This window comes from Bombus terrestris, chromosome 9, assembly GCF_910591885.1.
Source record: "Bombus terrestris chromosome 9, iyBomTerr1.2, whole genome shotgun sequence".
Lineage (NCBI taxonomy): Eukaryota > Metazoa > Arthropoda > Insecta > Hymenoptera > Apidae > Bombus > Bombus terrestris.
This window is the reverse complement of record NC_063277.1, coordinates 1,553,379-1,576,107: the sequence shown is the minus strand read 5'-3', so window position 1 is coordinate 1,576,107 and position 22,729 is coordinate 1,553,379. Positions and strand designations below refer to the sequence as shown.

The 22,729-nt window shown below is 40.2% G+C and overlaps 2 protein-coding genes and 1 long non-coding RNA gene across 11 annotated transcripts in view; 2 read left to right on the top strand and 1 right to left on the bottom strand.

Moving 5' to 3' along the window:
* LOC100649963 (longitudinals lacking protein, isoforms A/B/D/L) overlaps positions 1–22,729 on the top strand; it is a 159,508-nt gene that overhangs the window by 108,089 nt on the left and 28,690 nt on the right. The window contains exon 7 of one of the 9 annotated variants that reach the window (XM_048408689.1): positions 12,102–21,915. The exons of the other annotated variants lie outside the window; for them this stretch is intronic. Coding sequence (XP_048264646.1) covers positions 12,102–12,424 — 323 coding nt within the window. The 3' untranslated portion in view covers positions 12,425–21,915. Of the gene's footprint in view, positions 1–12,101; positions 21,916–22,729 lie in introns of those variants that run through there. 9 annotated transcript variants of the gene reach the window in all.
* On the top strand, positions 646–4,733 carry LOC125385650 (longitudinals lacking protein, isoforms F/I/K/T-like). The gene is made up of 2 exons (XM_048408704.1): positions 646–723; positions 1,522–4,733. The coding sequence occupies exon 2, from the start codon at positions 1,524–1,526 to the stop codon at positions 2,046–2,048; it is 525 nt and encodes a 174-aa protein (XP_048264661.1). The 5' UTR covers positions 646–723; positions 1,522–1,523; the 3' UTR covers positions 2,049–4,733.
* Positions 7,453–15,577, bottom strand: LOC125385653. Its single transcript, XR_007225160.1, has 2 exons — positions 15,485–15,577; positions 7,453–8,131 (listed from the first exon to the last, which is right to left on the bottom strand). It is a non-coding gene; the product is annotated as an uncharacterized LOC125385653 (long non-coding RNA).

Here is a 22,729-nt window from a genome sequence, read left to right as displayed (position 1 = left end):
CTTGTGCAAAGTGCCAGAAGGTCTATTCGAACGCCTCTTCTCTGTACCGGCACTTGAAACTCGAATGCGGCATGCTTCCACAATTCCACTGTCCCTACTGTCGCTTCAGCTCAAAACGGAAGTTCAATTTGGACTCTCACGTGGCACACAAGCATAGGAAATTGCTCAACAGCTATGTAAATAAATAAGTTAGAATCGCGTGGTGTCTATTTTCTCTGACCAGGATGTAACACGAAAAACGCGCCAATACCCCGATAGAAGATAAAAGAATTCTCGCGCGTACAAAAATGTTATACGACCGATACGAATAAAAAATATTCGTACCACTTCTTGACTATAATCGACCCTTATAATTCCAATATCATAAGAATAAAGCGCATGGATAATTACGTGTGCATTCTTTACAACTGTCTAATTATTTATTTTGTATATTCGTTATCCTTGCTATTAGTTTTGTACCACGTGTGACAATACCGTAGCGCTTAAAGAAATTGTTAATCGTTCGTTTGATTTTACAGGTAAATTGCATCGATAAGATTTTTGCATTTGGAACAGCGATAAGTATCGTTCCTTCTGAGATATATTCATTGAACACGGATTTATCACAGCTGCCGTTAAACTTGTCGATGCATGTTTTTGTTTCAGGAAATCGCGTAGCACATTTTGTGTAAGCGTCGCTTAGCGGTTGTAACGTCACCGAATCGTCCCAGTGGTCGAAAAAAGGTTACTTTCCAAGTGTAGACTACGTAAATGTGTAGCGATTGCTTGCATTTCAAAATTAAAACGATTCGCCTGTCTTTATCTTCTCTCCCAAGAATACTCGTACGTGTTTCAAAAGGAGATACACGTACATATACGTATACAATGTATAAACTCGTTGATTACAACAAAGTACATATTTCATATTGTACATTAATAGATATAGTTTCCAATATATATGTACGAAAGCGGATTATTTTACGATGAGCGAAGCATTCTGTTTGATTATTTTATTGTGGAGGGTTGGAAATTGGCATCTTTTCATCAATGAACGAGGTTGAGGAAGAGATGGAGAGACACGATCGAGCGCAGATCGTTACGATCAAGTAACGATCCATATCAAGTAAATATCGAGCAAACGTAAGCTCACCGTCATTCTATATAGATTTGCTACGTAGTTGTACGAGCAAACCTGTCTCTCCGTCTTTTTTCTCTGCCTCGAAAACCTCACGCCTATTCACGTAAACACGACAAAATTTTACCACTGGGCGCACTTATTTCTCGGGGCTATTGGCTGATACGTTATGTGTTGGGTTGGTTACGGGTTTAATCTCACTGATCTCTCTTGCCGCATAACTATTCGTGCATCGAACGAGAAGAAACTCGACATCCTTGACATCCATTTTACCACACTATCCTTCTCGTCACCTACGACCGTCCGTCATAATTTGCGTTTTTGTTTCTCGTTGATTTTCTTTTAACTTAGTCGAATAACCTTTTACCACGATCTCGCGTCTCGCTTGGCGTCGGGACCTGTTGCAGGAATGGTTGCATTGCTGTCGTTATTACGATCGGATTGCAAGCAGCAGCAGCAGCACCAACACCAGCAGCAACAACCACAGCAACAACAAACCAGTAAGAGAGGTCGCCCTTCGACGTCGACCACTGCAACCACGACGAGAGGCGGTGTAGTTTTGGCGAGCAGACGCGCCAGCAACACTTGGGACAGTAACAGCTACGATAGCGGAAACGACAATGGTGGTGGTACGCGTACGTCTACCCGTGAGGTGGTATTTCCTGACTCGTTCGAGGTATTGCCGCAGCCTTGTGATCTTAGTGTTGTATATATGGGCGTTCCGCACGAGCAACAACGAAAGTTTCGGTGCCAATTTTGCGGAAAGGGTTATAGATGGAAAAGCACGATGCGTCGTCACGAAATGGTCGAATGCGGAGGCAAACCGCCGGCTTTTCAGTGCCCTATGTGCCCTTACAAGGCCAGGCAACGTGGCAATTTGACGGTACACTACAAGCGTCACCATCAAAAAATCGAGTACGACGAAAGCGCCTAGAATCTAAATCGAAGTTACGAATTTTTTTGGATTTACACGATCGTCCTAGAAATCGGAACATATACACGTGCACTTTTCTGCTTCTCTTGTTTCGATTTGACCTATCTTCCTTCTCGTACCTTATCGGGTTAATTTTGCACTATTTCCCTTTTTTCCTTCGTTTTCTTTCTCATCTAGAAAATTTTCTACAAAATTAACTTCTATTCTAGAGTTAATTGCATTCAATGCAATTACATTGCGTTGTAAATAGCAGACGACGAAATAATAAAAGGAATCGTTCGATTTTCTTTTTCCCGAGTTTGTTACCTCAATACAAGGATTTATTATATTTTGATTCCATACCTGTACATAATTTCAATTTATCTATCGTTATTTAAAGTATCTTTTTACTTTTATCCTGTAAAAACCGTTTCTTAGAATTAGTTGATTGAATTGACAATCAATTGTGCTTTTCGTTTCTTTCTTCTTTTTTTTTCTTTTTTTTTTTCCTTTTTTCTCGTTTCCCCGCATTTTCCATTGCCAAACGAAGGTCGAATTGGCATTTACTTTATCGTTTAAATCTCCTTTCAACTTGTTTATTATATGTATATCGAGTACTTACGAGGATCGTACTGCAATCGGCGCAAATTTTAATATATTATCTACGAAATGTCAAGTAATAATTTATTCTAAGAAGGTACGACTACTCGTGGTACTTTCGGCTCTTACGATATCGTAAAGTGAAAATAACATTGTCAAACGACATTTATCACGCACGCAAAAGATTAGGATAGCCGCTTTCTCTTATCGACTGATCAACGTCGAAATTACATTGACGATCGTGTTACCACTTTTGAAATTTGTTATCTTAGAGTCGTGTACGTACATTTTCTTGTACTTTCATATATACTTTAGACATTTTTGTGTTTAGATACTAAGTTAAATACTTTCATGTTAAAACATTACAAGGTACGTAAGGTAAATGGAACTGAAGAAATAGTACATATGAAATTATATATCATTTCGATGTAATAGGGATAAGCGATGATAGTGCCTTCGACAAAACTGAAAAAAGGAAAATATATATATATATATATGTGTATGTATACACGTACATGTATAAGCGCATGTGCGCTCGATATGTATAAAAGTAATCTTAGGCGTAAAGCGATCGTGTATTTATCGCGAGCATTTATCTCCGGAAAATCGGTTACCTGAAAACACTTAGATTTACGATAGACGATAATAAAAGTACCAAATCTTTCAACTTTGCTCTTCGTTTGAATACAACGCGCGATAGCTTTGATACTTTTGTGCAATGTATACTTTGACTATAGCGCGTGCAACAAACGAAAAGAAATCTAATGGCAAAGTGAAAGATATAGATAACGATGAGTCGTAGGAATCATAACGTCGTACCATATATTTTTTTTTTTCTTTTCAGATCGCTACGAATCTCTGTGAATCGTAATCGCATTTAGAATGTCTGGTTTGACGAGCAATCATAATTGCTCAGTGTCAGCGAAATACTTAATAACGGACGTCCAATTTGATACGGCGTAAACATATTAGGATTAAACACGTTACGAAAAATCGCAGACGGGACAATCGACATTATAATCTTTAGGAATTATTATACTTTTTAGACGAATTTACCAATGCGGAGAAACTTGCTCCTCTTAATCTTAATTCAGCGGAAGGATCGACTAAATTTGCTCAAGCGAACAAAAGGGTCGATCTCTGCGCTATACTTTCTATGAATTACCCATGCGGTTTGTAACTTTTATTTAGGCGGAAAAACGCTTTCGTCGGAAGATGTAAACTACTCGAACATTCCTCACTCGAACATTCCTTCATTTTATCGAGATCGACTCGTTTGTCCTTCTACGTACAAGTATATATTCCTAGCCTTATAAGTAGTAACGTTTTCCCATTTTTATATAAACATTCGTACATGCGTATGGTGGAAAGAGACAGAGGTGGAGAAGTATACATACATTTGCAAAGAATGGGAAAAGAAAAGGATTCGTTGAGAGAACTTTTCTAAACGAAGTCCAGTATTTTTGATATCAGTATTTACGGATGCTCGCATCGACCTGCTTGGCGAATTAACCTAGGATATACTCGTTCTACCCAATTTCCCCTTGTACTTTCCGTTGTTAAGTTCGAGGCGACTTTGCGTTTGGCGTGCTTTATACGGGGACCAATCGACCAACCAACCGCGACTAATTCCGCAATGTATCCGACTTTTATAACCGCTGGACATTTCAAGGAAACGGGTACCTTTCGCATGTTACTCGTGTCTTTGATGTTCCTTGTTTCAGCTCTGTTACAGATGAACAATGCATTAACGAGGAAAGAATGCAAGTCGTCTCTCTCGAATACTCGTTCCGATATTTAGCACTTTAAACTCTCTTTTTGGAAAGATTTATCTGTCGGATTACAAATATCTATTACGATTATCTCCAGTTAATTTTATTATTAACATTATTATTATTATTATTATTATTATTATTAATTATTATTATTAATTATTATTATTATTATTATTATTATTAATATTATTAATAAAAAAAATAATCTTTGTTGCGGGTTATTTTCTAAAGAGCGTAAGTGTTATTCTACTCTCCTATACCTCCATGTTTTAGCGTTTGTTTACGTTAATGATTAGCAAGCGAAACGAAAATTCAACCGTCCTTCGGTCTATGACGGAAGAAAATATTTCGGTGACGAAGCACCGAATCTGCCGCTGTCGAGAAAATAATTTTCCAACAGACATTCGGCTAATCAAGGATTTCTGTTTTCAGCGTGTTGGTACCGGCTACCCATCGGTTTCGAGACGTATCCTTGCGACACCTGCGGCAGACAGTACAGGAGGGTGATATCGTTGCAGCGGCACAAGAGACTCGAGTGCGGAAAGGAGGCTCAGTTCGAGTGTGTAATATGCCACGCGAAATTCAAGCACAAACACAGTTTATTGAGACACTATAACGTTCACGTGGCGGACGTGAAGAAATCGAGCAACTTTGAACGCGAAGAGAGGTCGGCTTGACAGGCGAAACTGGAGAACCGGATGCGTGAAAAGAGAAGTTACGGCCGTTAACGGTTTCCACGCCTATTCTTTCATTCGTTACCACCGATCACGAGTTCACGTTTTAAAATGTGTTAACTGCTCTCGAATTGCCAATTCGAGATTACACATTTACGATTTACGATTTCCGAGGATTTTTGTTCGTTTTATTGGTTTCTATTTTAATCGAAACTGTATAAACATCGAATATCGTTACTAATATTTGAAGAATATCGAATAATATATAAGCGATGGTTGCAATTACTTTCGATCAAAGGTTATAATTCAACGCTATAACAAAGACGAAGAAAGAATATGACGATGAATGTGTTTGCATGATTCGTAATTGACAAGGAAGCAGAATGTTTCGTTTGTATTATATTATCGTCGTTGACGACATCATCGATAAATGTTATGAGATAGAGCTTATTTTATGTTTGTTCTTTCGTAGATATGAATTTTACGACGCATTGAAATTTGCAAGAATTTGCTCTGTTTCGGTTATTCATTTGCAGAATTTGATCATTTCCTTAAAATGAATAAAAATTACATTTTCCAACGTGCTTCTTATTTTTTACACGACACGTTATATATTTTGTTTGTTTTTATTTCTAATTCGCTAGCCAACAATTTCCGATCAACATCGTTTCTGTCGCAACTTCCTTGTGTAAGTTTCATTTGGTTGTTTCCTAGGCGAAGGTGTTATTCTGTTTTTTGTGTCGAAAGTTCGTGATATCAACGATCAACCGGAACATTATCTACATCGTTCCTTTCCGTTTCAGGTTATTGGCTGCAACTTTATCCAAAGAATGAAAATACGATCGAGGCACAGCAACCGGTACTAGCAACCAATTCAAGAAATCGAAGCATCTTCCAATCCAGTCGAATGACACGCGGACAGTTAACGTACAAATGTACAAATTGCAATCGTTCCTATATGAGACTGTCTTGCTTGAAGCGGCATTTACGAGTTGAGTGTGGACAAGCACCGAAATATCAGTGTAAAATATGTCATGGTTGGTTCAAATACAAGCATAACTTGGCGGCACATTGGAAACTGCACGTCGAGGAGCCGAAATATCATTGCGACCTATGCCCAAAAAAGTTTTACAGACGAGACAGATTGCTGGAACATCAAAAGAGGTTGCATAATATTCTTCCAACGTTATGAGATTCTCATTGGATTTACAAACGTTAACAAAGCAATCTTGCATAGTTTCAACTCTATATGCTGCCTTTCGAAAGATGCCAACAACGCTCTTACATTTTGTTTCACGTTGTATCGCAGTTTAATCGATCGTCGTGTTTGATCTATCATTGAGAAACAGTATGTAATAATTTGACTAGGAGAAAGAAAAAGGAGCGGAAAGAAAGAAAAGGGCAAGAAAGGGCACAGAAACAATATCCACGTGCTTCGTAATCGGTACAAATCGGTTATTACGAATGCCATCCAGTTTGAACAGAAAATTCCAACGAATCGCTGATCGTTAATTGACCATTTTCTTCTATTAGATATTTGCGCTGCCTTATACTTATGAGATTAGGTGAATTTAATACAACAAGGATTTTAACGACAAACACCTACGTATTTACATATGCAGTTCTTGGTTATGCCCATTAATTGCACCAAAGAATCGAATATAAGTTTGCAAGCCCGTGAGTTAAGTTTATGCAGCGATTTCTTCTCTTGTCACGTTGACTGCCACGACACCCGTATTCGGGTGTCAGCAAAGTTTCTGGTCGGACCGCGTAACCCATATTCGGACGTCGCTTATTTGTCTACCTGCGAAGGATCGTCGCAGATAATCTGAAAAGATAATCCATAAGAATAAAACTGTTGAATTGTTATAAAAATAATACGAAAATGGTTTATTAAAAAATTATTTAGAATGTAAAACTTTAAAGCATTCTATACATAATTGAGGTTGGTCGGGACAATTTGGACAATAAGTTATTGTTTTCTTCAAATTCTTTTGTGCCTTTGTTCGGTCCATTCAACGTCTTTTATTTGCATAACATAGTTTGCATGCGCATCTAATGCTTTTTTCGGAATCATTTTTCCGAACGGAAAAGCGTTTACAACAGAAATTCCTAGAAGGAGTTGAATGCCAAGTTTTCTGTACTATTTGATTCCTTTTTTAATTGTGGTGGCATAAAAAACCATGTGGTTCTTGAGACCATCGCATGAGCGACTCGCATTATTAAAATATCGATGGGAGTACCTAGCAGAGAACGCTTGGTATTGTTGCACGCGTTGCCTGACGGAGATTTCTTTAAAAACACGCGTGGCAGTCAACGTGTTATAGTACTTGCACGCGGATGAAGCTTGTAGAAACGTATGCTGCAAAACGCAAGATACAAAATCGTTCCAGATTTAATTTTGTTACGAATCAGTGTATCGTTGTTATTGTTGTTGTTGTTACTCTTGAAATATTGTAGGAAAGACGATAAAATCGAAGCGTTGTAGTTACTCTTTCCTACAACAGTGCAATGTACGCTTCAAATAAATGACAATATATACGAATCATGCTTTCTTTGATAATTTAACTTTTCATCATGTTCTCTTGATATATCATTTGTTCCTCTTTTCTTCGTCGTATAGGTGTGGATATATTTTGTAATGAAATAATATATGGATATGTACGTATTATCTTCATTCAGGAATAAACATTGAACAGTGGTTCGATCGTGTGCGGTACAGTATATATCGTTTTGATGAACGAGTCAATCATGTAGATCACTAGTAGCTGATACGAGCCGAGAGAGGAATAGTAGTATATCCATATTTGATTTTTCAGGTGGCGCGGTTCGCTGGAAACTCGCAGTGGTCCAAGTGACGCCATACCAGTGTCCAAAATGCTTCAAATATTTTAAATCGTCGAAATCTTGCTGCAATCATCGAAGCACGTGCGGCACAGACAAGAAATTTCGTTGCGCCTTTTGTGATTATCGGTCTCATCAGAAGGGAAACGTTCTTCGACATCTTGCCACGCAACATCCTGAAGCGGGTCAGAAGAAACGAGTCAACTGCGTTCTAAAAACCAATGATAGTGAGAAGATTGCTTTATCGTCGAATGTAAAGTACAAGTAAACGTCTGGAAGTAGCGGAAAGGGTGTGTGTATCGAAAATTGCAACGTAATTCCACGATCTCATCGATTTCGTCTTCGTCATCGAATTCGTGTAAACTATTGTATCGTATGCTTGGCATGCCCTTCAAACGATGTAAAGTTGAAGAGTGATGAAAAAGTGTGGACAAAAGTAGTGTTGTATTTATTGTAACTAATCCTAAGAAGGTCATTTCTCCGTCTGTTTCGTGCTGTATTCGTACGTCCGTTGTGCGATTTATTCCTTCATTAGACATAGATAATCGAAAATTGGATTGTTTATCGACTCTCCAGAGAAGTACGTTCTCCTATTCTATTTGTTTGCGAACGATCGTTTGCTAAAAAATAATCCGACGTGGTACAACGTGACATCGATTGTGTGCATTCGATCGGTGGCAACGCAAGCTAACGCGCGTAAAGTTACGCAAAGAGAATAAAAGTTTCCCTCGTACTTGATGAACATTGCACGTTATATACGCATATTACGCAAGGAAGGCTACGTTTCGCCAGGTTACAAACTGGTTTGTTGAGACTAAGCCGATCGAAACGCAGCGATTATCAGGTTGCTTCGAACACAGTATGTATTGTACTAAATGTGTGCTCGGTTACAGTGGTGCAGAGACGTGGCGCGAAACACAGGACAGATCTAAAGTTCTTTTTTTCTTTTCCCGATTCCAGATGACACGACCGGGAACAAAGCTATCGAGGAGAACGCCGATCTGCCCGTTCAAGCATGGAAGATCCAGGAACAGGGGCTACCTTTCGCCGAGTTGAAGATACCAAAGGCCTACAACTACGTTGGCAAGAAGCCACCAGGACAATTTGGCTGTAGTAGATGCGGAAGATCGTACATGAGGAAGGATTCGTTACAGCGGCACGTTCACTGGGAATGCGGCAAGGAACCTCAGTTTCAATGTCCGTTCTGTCCTCAGCGATGTAAACGGAAGGCTCATTGGTTGCGACATATTCGCCGACAACACCTGGACAAAATTGGAGACATGGAGGCCTATTTGCTAGCTTACTCGCCGAAGCTCGAAATCGATTAAATGGGCAAACGTTTCGATTTCCATCTGTCGAGAACTCGAACGATCAACATTCGAATTTTGCTCTATGCTATAATTGTCCAAAATTCGTTGCGATCGATCTCTCACGTCTGCCATTTACTTTTTCCCTCCTACTTGGTGCCAGCTTTCGGAAAAATTATTATCGATTTAAAATATAAATTTCTCCCGTAAAGCTTGGTAACATTCGCGTTGTGCGTATTTGCTTTTCTTTTTCTTTTTTTTTTCTTTTTTTTTTTTTTTTTTTTTTATTGTACCAAAATATTACGAGCAACGAAACGAAAACGAATCGCGGAAGCAGCTTTTAGGGGTGTTCGATATAATTCAAGAATTGATTTTAGTGGAATTTAGTTTGCTTCTCGAAAATTGAAATTAAGACAAAAAAGTATCGACATTTTGATCTGTGTTTTAACGATAAATTTTATCGATGAATCTTTTTTTATCTTTGTTTTTACACTATCCTCATGCATATATATGTATTATTTACATATATTTATTTATTTAGCGAGAAAGGTTGTACTAATGAAATATGCGTCTCAGGTTGTTAAAATAAGCAAAATTAGCTTTGCTCTTAAAACAAAAGTAAAGCAAAGAAAAAAAGAAATGTCGTACTTTATTCTTAAAAGCGTGCATCGAACAATCATAATCGTGAGTCTTGTATTTCGAGCTTAAGACACCGACTGATATTTATTAGAGATATGTACATCGGATTTATGTGTGGTTAACATTTTTATATTTTTAATACGTTTTGCGATATTCTTTTCCTCTCTTTCTGTTCTTTTTCTTTCCCCTTTTCATTTTTTTTTTTTTTTTTTTTTTTTTTTTTTTTTTTTTTTTTTTTTTTTTGTAAAACCGAGATATTTATGCTTTTCATAGAAATAGTTTGTCGATCGTATCATGTACTCGATCTCCAGTGCCTTATCGATGCGCGTAGATGTAATCGTAATGGCTCACCACGACAATAACTACGAGTTTCTAAATCCCACGAGCAGAAAGAAAGTACACGAAAAAGAATTAGTCTTAAATATTAGATCTTAAAAACGATACGAGTAAGAGTATTTTCTATGGACGTGGTAGGAATATAAATGGGTTCGTAAGCGAACTTTTGTTAAGACTGATATTTAAGCGCGACAATCACGAGTCGCAGTGTTGCATTATGATCTTGCGACCTAATATTAACGTTTTAAGCAAGCCCTATCGTATTTCGTACGTTTGATTAAATAAATGTGTTAGAAGACGAAAAGTACCAGAACGTTCTCCAAACATCTACCTTGTCATTACACGCGCTGATTATACATTTTTTTTTCCTCCGTACTTCTCACGATCGAATGCAGCTACAAAATTTTTCTTTTCGTACAACAATTAACCGTTCGTACCTGTTTCAGCTTGACAGATCAACGATTTTACCGCTCCGATCCATTGCGATATATACCTGATCTTCCATAATTTTTTTTTTTTTCCCCAGCGAAAGGAGTATTTCTCACCCATGTTTGCCAGACTCTACTTTCCTTTTCGCATTGTGCTCATTTTTCTTTCTCTCTCGTTTTTTTCCTATCTCTTGCCCTCTCTTTTTTTTCTGTCCCTCCTCTCTTCTCTCTCTCCCTCTCTCTCTCTCTCTCTCTCGCTGTTTCTATATCTCATTCTTTCATCGGTTCTCCTTGTATCTCTCTGAACCTTGTTTTAAATACAGAAATACTTGTACATTGTTGTAGAAAGCGACGATCGCATCGATGTACCGACGTATCCAATTGTGGGAAATAGAGTCGGAAATCGTTAGAAACGTGGAAGAAAGAGAAAGAAAGAAAGGGAAAAATACGAAAGTGTGTTTCGACTGTATTTGGCCCACGGTTCGTCGTACGACCACCACATCGTTGCGATCCTTCCCGTCATAATCAGACGCGTTTCTCGCAATTGCATTTCTCTCTTGAATTTTTGATTTCTTTTTCTTCTTGTCGATATTAGGGGAGTAGCATGTGCACTAACTCTTCTCGAAACTTGTACATAGAAACACGTCTTTTATCGCTTGTGCGTCGAAAGGAACAGACTATTGGACTCGGAAAGGCACGGATCACTCGCTTCGTTATACCTCTTTTTGGTTGAAATTGTATTGTACGTTCTGTTTCTTTCGTTACGCACAAATACCGCTCCTTCTTCGTATGCGAAATTTATAGCTAGCTGCTTGGGGCTCGAACGTAGGGATACGACAAACGTGCATTACTTTCTTCTCCCTTGTCATAATAATTTACGCATTTCGATCGCGTGGAGATGATCATGCTCGAGAACGAATCGCACGGATCAGATATACACGATCGCGATCTTCCTCTAGTCACGACGATTCGGACGATTCCTTCTCGAAGCTATCGAACAAAACGCGATCGTTTTTCAGGATACTCGCGAAATCGATCTTCTGCTTGGAATGGCGATAGTTTGCGAGTAGGACACGGGTGGGAATGCAAAGAGGATGGAAAACGAAAGGTAGGAAAAAAGGGAAATGAAAAGGTGTCCTCGTGGTATCGCTGTTCTAGGTTGAAGGTGATTTTCGCAGCGCTTAGGCGTCTATTACCCTAACAAAATTAGCGTGGAACGATCGCGAGTCGTGTCGGGTTGTGTCGATTCAAGTTGGCTTAGCGTCTAAGCTTGATACACGTAAGTTCGCATTTGCGACGCAACAAAGAACGAAGAGATCGGGCTTCGGTACTGGTCGATACCCGTATCTCCAAAAAGATGAACAAGCGAACGAACGAACGAATTGATCGCGTTCCAGGATTTAATGACCGTCCGATTCTCGTGCGGTCGTACGAACAGCATACTAATAAAGTCGTGAATCCTGTGTTCCAGCCGAAGACCTGAGCATCACTGGACTAAAGTGGGCGGCTGCTTGGCACAGATGGAGCGTGCCTTCGATCATGTGGCGATCCGGCGGAGGATTGGGCAAAGGGCTTGGTTCTAGCTCCTCGAATCCTGAAGGCTTCAATTGTCCAGCCTGTGGCAGGGTATACAAGCTGAAGAGTAGCCTGAGAAATCATCAGAAGTGGGAGTGTGGCAAAGAGCCTCAATTCCAGTGTCCTCACTGTGTGTACAGAGCGAAGCAAAAGATGCACATCGCGCGGCATATGGAACGAATGCACAAAGAGAAAATTTACAAGCAGGAGCTCGTCTAACGAGGGTGGTGAACACGGAAACCGTCGACGTCGTCGTCCGAGCGCGAAAGAGGCTACAGAAACGACTACACATTCGGTCGAGTGGCACACATCGCGGGCAACGTTGAGAACGATGTTAGGAAAAACGCGCATCGCCGTCTTCTTTCGCGCTTGGTTCACGTTCCAATAACGATCGCAACGAGAACGTACGTATACAGAGGCGCGCGTGGAGAGAAAGAGGCGACAAAGAGAGAGAGAGAGAGAGAGAGAGAGAGAGAGTGAAGAACGGAACGAGGCTAATTCAGCAAGGATCGCGATCGAAACCGATCGAGAGCGGTGAGACGCGAAGACGACGCGGCTGGTTCAGCTATCCGCGGGCAACCGCGGTAGCCTCCGAAAACGGCAAACTGCCTAGCCTCCTTATCTCGATCCTCCATTCTATTTTTTTTAACGTTTTTCTAAGGTTTATTATTATTAATTATTAATTATTATTACGTATATTGATTAATTAATTAATCGATTGAATAATATTATTTTCGCGTAGCGAGATGTACCGCGCATTAACGAGAGACCGCGTCAATCTCCCACTCGGGGCGATGTCTTCGGAGACAACTGCGTTCTCTCCAATTATGATATACATACATACATACGTACGTACGTACGTACGTACATACATACATATATACATACATACATACCTACATACGTTTCTCCAATCGACAAGAAGTGTTTGTCGAGATCGCGTCGCGGTATTCCTCCATCTGGAATCGACACGTTTTCTTAAAACACGATCGACGCGTTTTTTTCAGAACACGATCGACGCGTTTTTTCAAAACACGATCGACACGGTCAGCGATCGAGTTTTCGAACGATCGATCACCCGACACGCGCCAAGTACGTTCGTACGACGTGTTCGCCGGATTCTGGAGGAGCTAGCCAAAACGACTTGGAGCAAACATAGAGGAGGTCCGAGTCGAATGAGAATCATTAAGCAGAATCGTCCCGGTAGAGAACAGCCCGCCCCGAGTCGGATTAGGACCGCCCGGTAAACCGGAGCTCTTCCAATAGCAACCATTCTGGTCACACTGGTTCCATATTTTTAAACGAGCTAAGCCGTGCGCGCGTGGCTCACCAGGGACACCAAAATCGCGAGGGAAAGCATTTTCCAAATTTCACTGAATAATTGCTTCATCGTACCGCGGGATCGTTCTTCGATCTGGTTCTCGTGCTTCGTGTCAAAGTTAGATTCGACACACGCCACATACACCAAACTTTTTTAAGCGCTAAGTTTACACGATCCGACATACGTATTGAGCGTCGCATCAGCGAACTCGAATCGAAAACTCTTACACGATAACCCTTCAAAGCAGAACCTGTCCGATACGATGTGAGGAGACACGGATCTGTCATTCCGACTCGCGTTTATCTTTTCGGCCTTTTCGACGAAGGCAGCCATTTTATTACATCCCTCGCTGCCGCTTTGAAGCGGTAAACTACAGAGGGTACAGTATTAAGCACCGATTCGGTCTTTTCTATACGATCGAATCGCGCGTCTTCTGCTTCTCACTAATGCTTCCTTCCATACACGGGACTTTAAAAGCGTACATGCGTACAATCATGTACGCGTACGCAATACGCACATACATACATACACACACACACACACGTTACACACACACATACAGACGTTAGCACGCGTCCCGCGTGCCTCTATACTTATATACAGATACACGTACACACAAGATTACATATATTTTAAGTTCAGCGGGGTATTCCTATAGCATTGTGATCATCAGACTGCCAGATACACGAACCTAGTAGATTCCTATACGATGCATTTAAGTATATACATATATTTATATTATATAACGCGTATAATATTATTGCTTTTTAATTAAGTGATTCTCGAGGTTAAGATCATTCGCGTTTCTTCGTACGATATTTTGTTATGCACTGCCGACAAACCTAGAAGCACGTTAACCGGTTCGATGGAACGACGCATCGCGTTTGCCGAGCGCGGGCCCGTCGCGACGCAATCGTCGTTCACCTTCTATCCCCCCATCGTCCGATCTTTTCTACAACGTTCTTCCACTTGACGAATAACCGTAAGTAACGTTCCCGATCGTTCTTCATCGATCGATCGTATCTTTTCGCATCTAACGTTATCGGTCCCGGGTAACGCTTGATCGTAACAAGTGTACCGTCGCAAATGTTCCTCGAGCAGTTTGTTCGTTCGACTATCCTCGGCCCATACACACACACACACACAAGGTAACGGTGGGGCGGACAAGAAAAAACGTGCCCGTGCTCTCGGCGATTACCTGGCATCGAGTCCCGTATTCCTACGCCAAATACGCGCGCCACGGCTGCCCGACTTTCCATACTGTAGACAATATTTATGAGACAAGCTAAACTAAACTAAACTATACTATGCTATACTTTATTATATTACTATACTATACTATACTCGTAACTCATATTACATACAGTGTAAGTAAGCGCAACGTCTGACGCGAACGAAGCGGTAGATTTAATTCTATTTTTTTCTCGTTGAGCGTATTCGCTTCGCGGTTTCCTTGAACGAGTTTTCGATCGGTCTTTCGCGCACAGCATCCCCGTGTCACGAATCGATCCTCGTACCGTGAGGTCCGTTCGATGCAGAACAGCCGCACGGATTCCTCGTCGAAAATAGTCCCGAGTCTAGACAACAGCGATCGCGATTTAAACACAAACGGAGAGACGTTCGCGCCAATCCCTTATACGCTTCCGAATCAAGCGACACGTAGCAGGCCAGGATCGACTCTCCTCCGTACGAGTGCAATAACTAAGCCATTTCTTATTTTCGACCCGTTTTTTTTTCTTCCGATATCGTACCAGTCATAGCATTTCTCTTCGCCAACCTATATTCTATTTGATCGATCGACAACTCGTTCGTCAATGCGTGTACTGTATGCTAAGCGAACAAACAGCTATTGTTTCGAAAGTGTGTGCGCGTGTGTGTACATGTGTGTGTATGCGTGTGTGCATGTGTGTGTGTGTATGTGGGAGAAAGAGAGAGAGAGAGAGAGAAAGAGAGCTTACGTTCGAGGAACGGGAGCAGATGAGCGCTTCGTCGCGAAGAAAAATCCGAAAAGAGGATTAGAAACAAGAGTAGGCTTGAGTAGAAGTAGTAGGAGCGACGACGACGAAAAGACGGTAAGAGAAGACGATAAATACGTTTATGGATCGACTTGATGCATAGTTACTGAATAATTATTAATCGATAATATTACTGCCTCGCGAGGCCTTGATGCGTGACGGCGGTCGAAACGAACGAGAGCGGAGCTGGTATCAAACGTTCGCGGGAATATATGTAGTCGGGAGAAATGGTAGAAATCGTAGAGGTCGGCAATTTCGATGCCGACGAGCCAACCGACACGACCGCCGTCATTGACGGAGATTACTAGATTATTAGACATGTAAGAAGTACTATTAGGTAGATCGTAGAATTTAATGACTACTTTCTTTTTTTTGTATCTAAGCAGAAGAAGAAGAAGAAAAAAAAACGAAGAGACGCCTTAGCGTTCTCCGTGCGAGAATCTGTGGTCGGCCAAGCCGGACGAATATTAACAAATAATAGAGCGAAGTTTCTGGTAGGAAGCTGGTAAACTGTGAGCAAGACGAATGGAAATAAAGAGTGAAAGAGTGAGTGTGCGTCTGCGTGAAAGGGTAAAGATCGCGTGGAGGATTTTCGATCTGGATAAAAGTGGTACTAACGATCGCGATAAAGAAGAAGAAAAAAAGAGAAATGAAAAGAAACAAACGCTAGAGACCGTTTGACGCGAAGAATAAGAGCAACGGGCATAGAACAAAATATTGAGCGGATGATACGCGCCGTTTTTCACCATTTCCCCTGCAAAATCTACAAACGAATCCGTCTACATGCAAGTATACCTCACGTTTTCTACCTTTTTTTCGGTACTTATTCGTATCATCGTGATGACATTTTTGCGACAAAATTTGCGGATAATCGATTTATTCGCTCGTTTCCAATGTCAGCTTGAACATAACCACGCTAGTAATCTTTCTAGATTCTAAAACATAGAATCTTGCGTTCGATTATCTCTATCGCGTGTTCTTATCGATTCTGTATACCTGGACTTGCTCCTGTTTCGTTTATTTCATCTTCTCCCTCGAAACGTTTTGCACTCGGCTTTTCTCGTTTTTCGCTCGATGGTGAAACGCGCGTATCGAAAGCTCTTGCTTAACACTTTCCGTAAGTTAATCGATCGATCAAGCTGAAAAACGGCAGCGGGATGATTGGGATAACAGCATACGTAAATCCGTTCATTTACATGTGCCTTTCAAGCGATTGTCAAGAAGGAAACGCAAATATTAAATGGTTTATTAGCATGGCATTTTCCACGGCTGACATTTCCTGGAATCGTTTTGCTCAACTATTGCAAACGTCGATCGTGATTGACGAAAAAGCAAACTAATATGGGAAAAGACGATGAAGAGGGCAAAAGTCAAACGTTTGCAATCCTAAGAACAATGAATGTCGCGAGAACCATGTAATTCGGGATCGCCGTCAGTTTCAAAGCATTTAAAAAAAAAGCTGAAAAAAACGTATATATAGTAATATAAAGATATCGCGATTAAAAAGTGGGAAAGGAAGGGTAGATAGAAAAGAGGGGATAAAATTTTTGAAATAAATAGACAGAAGCATTGTGTGTGCTCATGTACGTAAACAATGCATACACATACACTTACATACGCATCGTCAAACAGGGAAGAAAGAGAGAAAGAGAGATACACGCACATATACACGAACACATCATATGGATACACAAGGGAGTCGTCGTAGTAAATGATTAGCTTCTTTACAAGTTATCCTTCGTGCTAATTATTACTGCTTTTAATCAGGTCTATCTAACTCGTGTCTTGCGCATTATAATTGGGTTTATTATAATTGTTTACTTATTTTTTCTTTTTCGTTTTTTTATAATTAAGTTTTCATTACGCAGGTAAGCAAAGGTGGAATACCTTGAATTTTCTTTATTTTGGGTGTCGGTTTGGGATTGGGAACACTCTAACCAAAAGCAATTGAAAGATATGATACTATTGTAAAAGTCGATGATTTTCGATATTTGAGATATCGAGATAGTATTTATACAAGGGACGGTGAAATGAAACGCGACGTCGATAATTTTTAACAATTTTTATTTGGTCCTTTTACCACCAGAGTTTGAAATCGTTAAAGTTTCGAAAGGCGTAGAAAAGTAGAAAAACCGTACTTGGACGGGATACGATCGTTTAAAAAATACGGGCTCCATTTATTAGTAACTGTTGAAATCGGAAGTATTTTTATATGGTATCGAATGAATGGGATTTAATAACGTCCAGCTTAAAAGAAAAAGATATTTTGATATTTTTATGTTATAGTTCGGCATTAAAATGCATTTAAAACAAGAGAATATTTTCAATGGTTCGAATTACCATTGGTAATTGTCGTTCGCCTCTTCCACAGAGTTTTGTTTATATATATTTAGCTCGCGATGGATCGCATCTATTATTGAAAATTTCACGGAAATTCCGTACAATCGATGTTGCAAAATTTACCAAGATTTTGTTTGCCGATAGGAATTCTGTTAAGAAATTGCTTAACGCTTTGGTACGAAGGAATTCCTCGATCATTCGACATTTATATTATTAAAGATAACAAGGGGAATACAAAAATAAGACAAAGAAAAGTGAAGGAAATATTTACGTTATATAGTTTTTATTATATATTAGGCGTAATCGACATTCGTATGATGTTTCGAGGGCAGAAACTTTTCTTTTTTTCGCGGCACTTATTGCGAGAAAGTAAACTAATCGTAAGAAGAAGAACAGTTTCGGCAAACATAGATCGAAAAGATTCATACAGTTAGGTATATGGGATAGGGCAATTTAGGAAGAGAGCGACCAACCATACTAACCAGAAATTTAGGAAATATAGTGCTTTATTTTTTGTATAACTTATTGTATTTCTATTATTATATCTCGAACAACAGAATTTCAAAAATAAGATTCGATTGCAAAGCATTCGCTTTTTAAAGAGAAATTTAGTGGTTAGAGAGAAAATTTGTAGAAGAGAAAATAAGAGCCACAAAATATTGCCTTTTCAATCTGGCGACGCCCCATCGAAAACTTTATTCTTCGTTTCCATTTGGGCGAAATATCTGTCTAAATTCGTGAACATTCTTCAGCCGTACTAGTTCCGACGAATCGGTTGCTCTTGTTACGCGTGACGCGTACGAATGCGGTGTGCACGGATATGAAACAATGCCAGTGAAAAAGAGAGAGAGAGAGAGAGAAAGAGAGGCGAAAGGTATTAGCGAGACAAACGTATGACGTTCTATCGTACAGACGTGTATGAAAGGAAAGAGGAGAGAACAAAATTGTTAATTTTTCGCAATGAAAAATTTCAGGAGAAGATAGGTAAAAAGGGAAGGCCTGTGAACCCGCGAGAAACAGTTGAAATATCTATTTGGCACATCGCGTCCAAAAATGAAACGCGTTTAGATCTTAAGAAGATAGAGAAGAAAATTATATAAAAGATACTTATGGACATGCAACGTCGAAAACTTGCGTCAACTCAGAACATGGGTGTAAAAAGAAACAAACGAAACGAATTACGAGACTGCGTGTTCTGTATAACAGAAAATCGCTCGCATATTCGTTTCGCGAGCTCCTTGTTTAAAAGAAAATTTTATATTTATCTTATGTTTAAAAATTTGCTCGCAACGCGAGATGATTCGTACTTTTATCGTTAATTACCCAGTGTTCTTCGAGTCTAATCGAATGCTTGAAAATATTTAATTCGGCTCTCCACTCGAAAGACAGTTACACGTGTGAATGTATTACATTATAGATAGCGAGGTGGAACGCGAACGCGAGATAAGAGGGGGTGAAACGAAGTGTTTAGCGTAGAAAGTGAAGAAAGAAGGATATTATCGATTATCCTTATACCAGAGTCGTATTGAATACGTCCTGCTACCAATCACGTATAAGCGAATCTATAACATAAGCAAAAATTTATAAGCAGCAGTCAGGCACTGCGATGTACTCGTTCGCGTTACACCTATCTTTCAAAAGACACGTTACGTTTGTCAAGTTTCTCCGAAAATCGCCACGATTATTTCTTGGCGGACCACGGTCTTGTGATTATCGGTGAGAAAGAAAAAAAAGAAAAAAAAAAAGAAAAATGTGAGAATAAAAATGATGTGAGTGATTGCGCGCTAATTGACTTAGCGGAATCAGTCGATATGTTTTCTTGGTATGTTTGCGCAACGTACGTTCGAGGACTGTGTAAAAGAAAAGAACAGGAAAGGAAAAGAAAGAATGGAAGGAACGATAACGAAAGTAGGAATGGCGTAACGAGAGCGAAGCGAACGAAAAGCGTCACGAGACATGATAATACCGAGGGAAGTGTGTATAGCTTTTGAACCGAGAGAGCCTTGTGTTAAGTGCCTTCATGTAACACTTAGATTTTAGGATAGAAGAAGGAGGAAAAAAAAAAGAAAAGAAATCAAGAGGCGCTGGGCGCATCCAGCTGTGAACGAATTTTTACGGTATTATCGGCCGGGTGTCACGCACAGAGAAACCAGTTGACGCGTAATTTCGATGGATTCAGCCCCTAACTTGCTGTTTTAAAAAAAGATAGTATCTTTAGAAAAGATAGTATCTCTAAAAAAGATATATTTAAAGATGCGATTAAAGATGTGGCTCGGTAGAGAAGCATTAACTTCCTTTTGAGAGAAATGCTTTTGTTGCGAAACGCGACGCAAATAAAGTTAGAAGGACGAATCTGTCGAAAAGTACAGCGAGTTAATGTACCATTTACGAGTGACACTCGCCGACCCTTTTGAGACCAGTGATATTTTTTTAGAAATTATTTATTTACGCCGAAGGAAACAGAATTTAATCTCGATCACTCGCCTTTATACTGCCAATGTATCCGCTAAGACGTACTCATCTTCGTTGTCGATCCATATACATACATAGTGACTACCATCCTTTACGCGTTACACATTTGTTCCTTTTTTCCTCGATTCCTAACAACCGCAATGTGATTCCCATGTCTTTATTTTACTTCGGTTTCTATTTATTCTTATACGTTTCTCCTTGTTCTTTTGTTTTTCCTTTTTATCACTATATATTTGTTTTTGTTTTAGTAACGAGTACAGCGTTTTAGTAACGGCTGTACTCGCGTTCCTTTACATTTCTTTCGTTCGTTCGCGTTTAATTACACAGTACAATTATTTGTAATAAATAATAGCGAATTTACCGCACGTGGAGCAAGGCCGCGTGGAAAATATCGAGATCGAGACATCCCTTGGTTCTGTACCGTTTCTCTTTGACATGAACGTGCATCGAATCGAAACAATTCTCCAAACTATGACAAAAGTATTATACAGTGCCGCGAATGAAATTCATTGCGCCGCACCAAGGGAATCTCGCGCTCGACATCAACTACGATATTCTTATAATTAGTACAAGCACCGCTACCGGACTGTATGGTTAATGACAGAGAGAGAGAGAGAGAGAGAGAGAGAGAATGAGAGAGAGAGAGAGAGAGAGAGAAAATGAGCGTGCGAGCGAAAGCAACCGTTAATATCAGAGAGACATAGCACAGGGAGGAAATGAGAGCGAGAGAGCAAATTTACGTACGAGTGTATGTATGCGCGTGTATGCAAGAGAAAGAACAGAGAGCACGTAAAAATAAATAACGCAACTATAACTTCCGCTCAGCGCCTCGAACGCAAAACATATTTGTAATCGTAATTTCTTTGTCGCCATGTATTTGCCAACGAACGATGATTTATTATTACACATTTTTGTCTCCATTTTATATTAATATTATTTAGAGAGCAATAATTATTAACGATTACGCTATGATGATAACGAATATTCTTTCTAGATAATTTTTTTGCTTGTTCTCTCGCGACAAATCCGCATGCATGTAAACGCACGTACACCTACGGTGTACGGCACACGAGCAATCGAACGTGCGCTGCACCGAGATTGAAATCGGTCGTGAAAAGCGGAAACGGACGTCGCAACGTAGCCACGACAAAGCGGAAGCCGGTAACGCATCGTCGTTTACCCGCTTCGTTTTACTATGCGAAAAAAATCGCTTGCTTGTGAAATTTATAGAACAATCGGTCGGTGGATCGGAAAATCGTGACTCTTCTTCGTTGCCCTTCCGTTTGCCACAAGATTCCAACGATGTATACGTACACGATGCATATCTCTATGTCGTCGCCTGTGTCGAATCGCGTGACTCCATTCACTGGCCGATCGTTCATTTCCTATTTTCTACACCACTGTGCTTTTTTTTCATTTTGTTCTTTTTTGTACACGTATCGTTTCGATTTGTCGAACATTCCAAAATGCTTGTTTCCCTCCTTTTTTTTTTTTTGTCAATTTGTAGAGAGCCTTGTATTCGATTTAGAGCAAAATAAAGTCTAGAAAGGCAAATGCTTCGAGTTCCATGTTTCGCTCATTTCGTCGCTACCACGACGTATGACGTACGTGTTTGTGGATTGGTTTGGCGGCAACGATTTCGATATCGTGGTGATGTGCTGTTCGACGTACTCAGGAAGAGCAGAACAAATGGTGAGAAACGCGTAATTTCCTCATACTGATTGTTTTCGTTTTCCACAGGTGACCGGGCCGGTTGTTCCATCCACCTAGGAGATGATCTTCTGAGAAGAAGGAAGCATCGACAAAGAAATCGTACGAGAAACTACGATTATCCCAAGGACAAGCTGCAACTTGTCGCTTGTTTCTTGAAGGCGTCAACACCAGCGAAAATCCAACGAACCTGTATACACATACACGTGTTTATTAATCGATACGTTGCTTGAGTGTTTCAGGACAGTAGTTGGATTGGAGCGAATACCAGAAGTCACATGGAAACATAGACGAACCGTATACGAAACATGTGTGGTACATGAACGGAAGCACGGACAAGGTATGAGCAAAAAGGATGGAGCGAATGCGGAGTAAGCACAAGAGAAATGCTCGAGGTACGAAAGAAGAGTAATTTCATCGGAGACGGCTGAAAGTCTAGTTCCTTTTTCCCTTTGCCGGGAAACACTGCGCAATTTGCCCTGGAAGCGTATCGTATCATCGAAGACCAGGATGCGTATATAGAGAGTAGCCCGTGCAAGAAGAACATCTACGAGAACGTAATCATTCCCCCCGTTGATCCTGTTCCCCTTGACATGCTCGTTGTTGCTAAGCTTGAAAACTTGAATGTTTTTCTTTTTATCGCATGGCCCTCGCCGTTGTAAACAG

What these genes read in the sequence shown, in the direction of transcription:
- LOC125385650 (XM_048408704.1), top strand. Translation starts at nt 1,524, where the DNA reads ATGGTTGCATTGCTGTCGTTATTACGATCGGATTGCAAGCAGCAGCAG.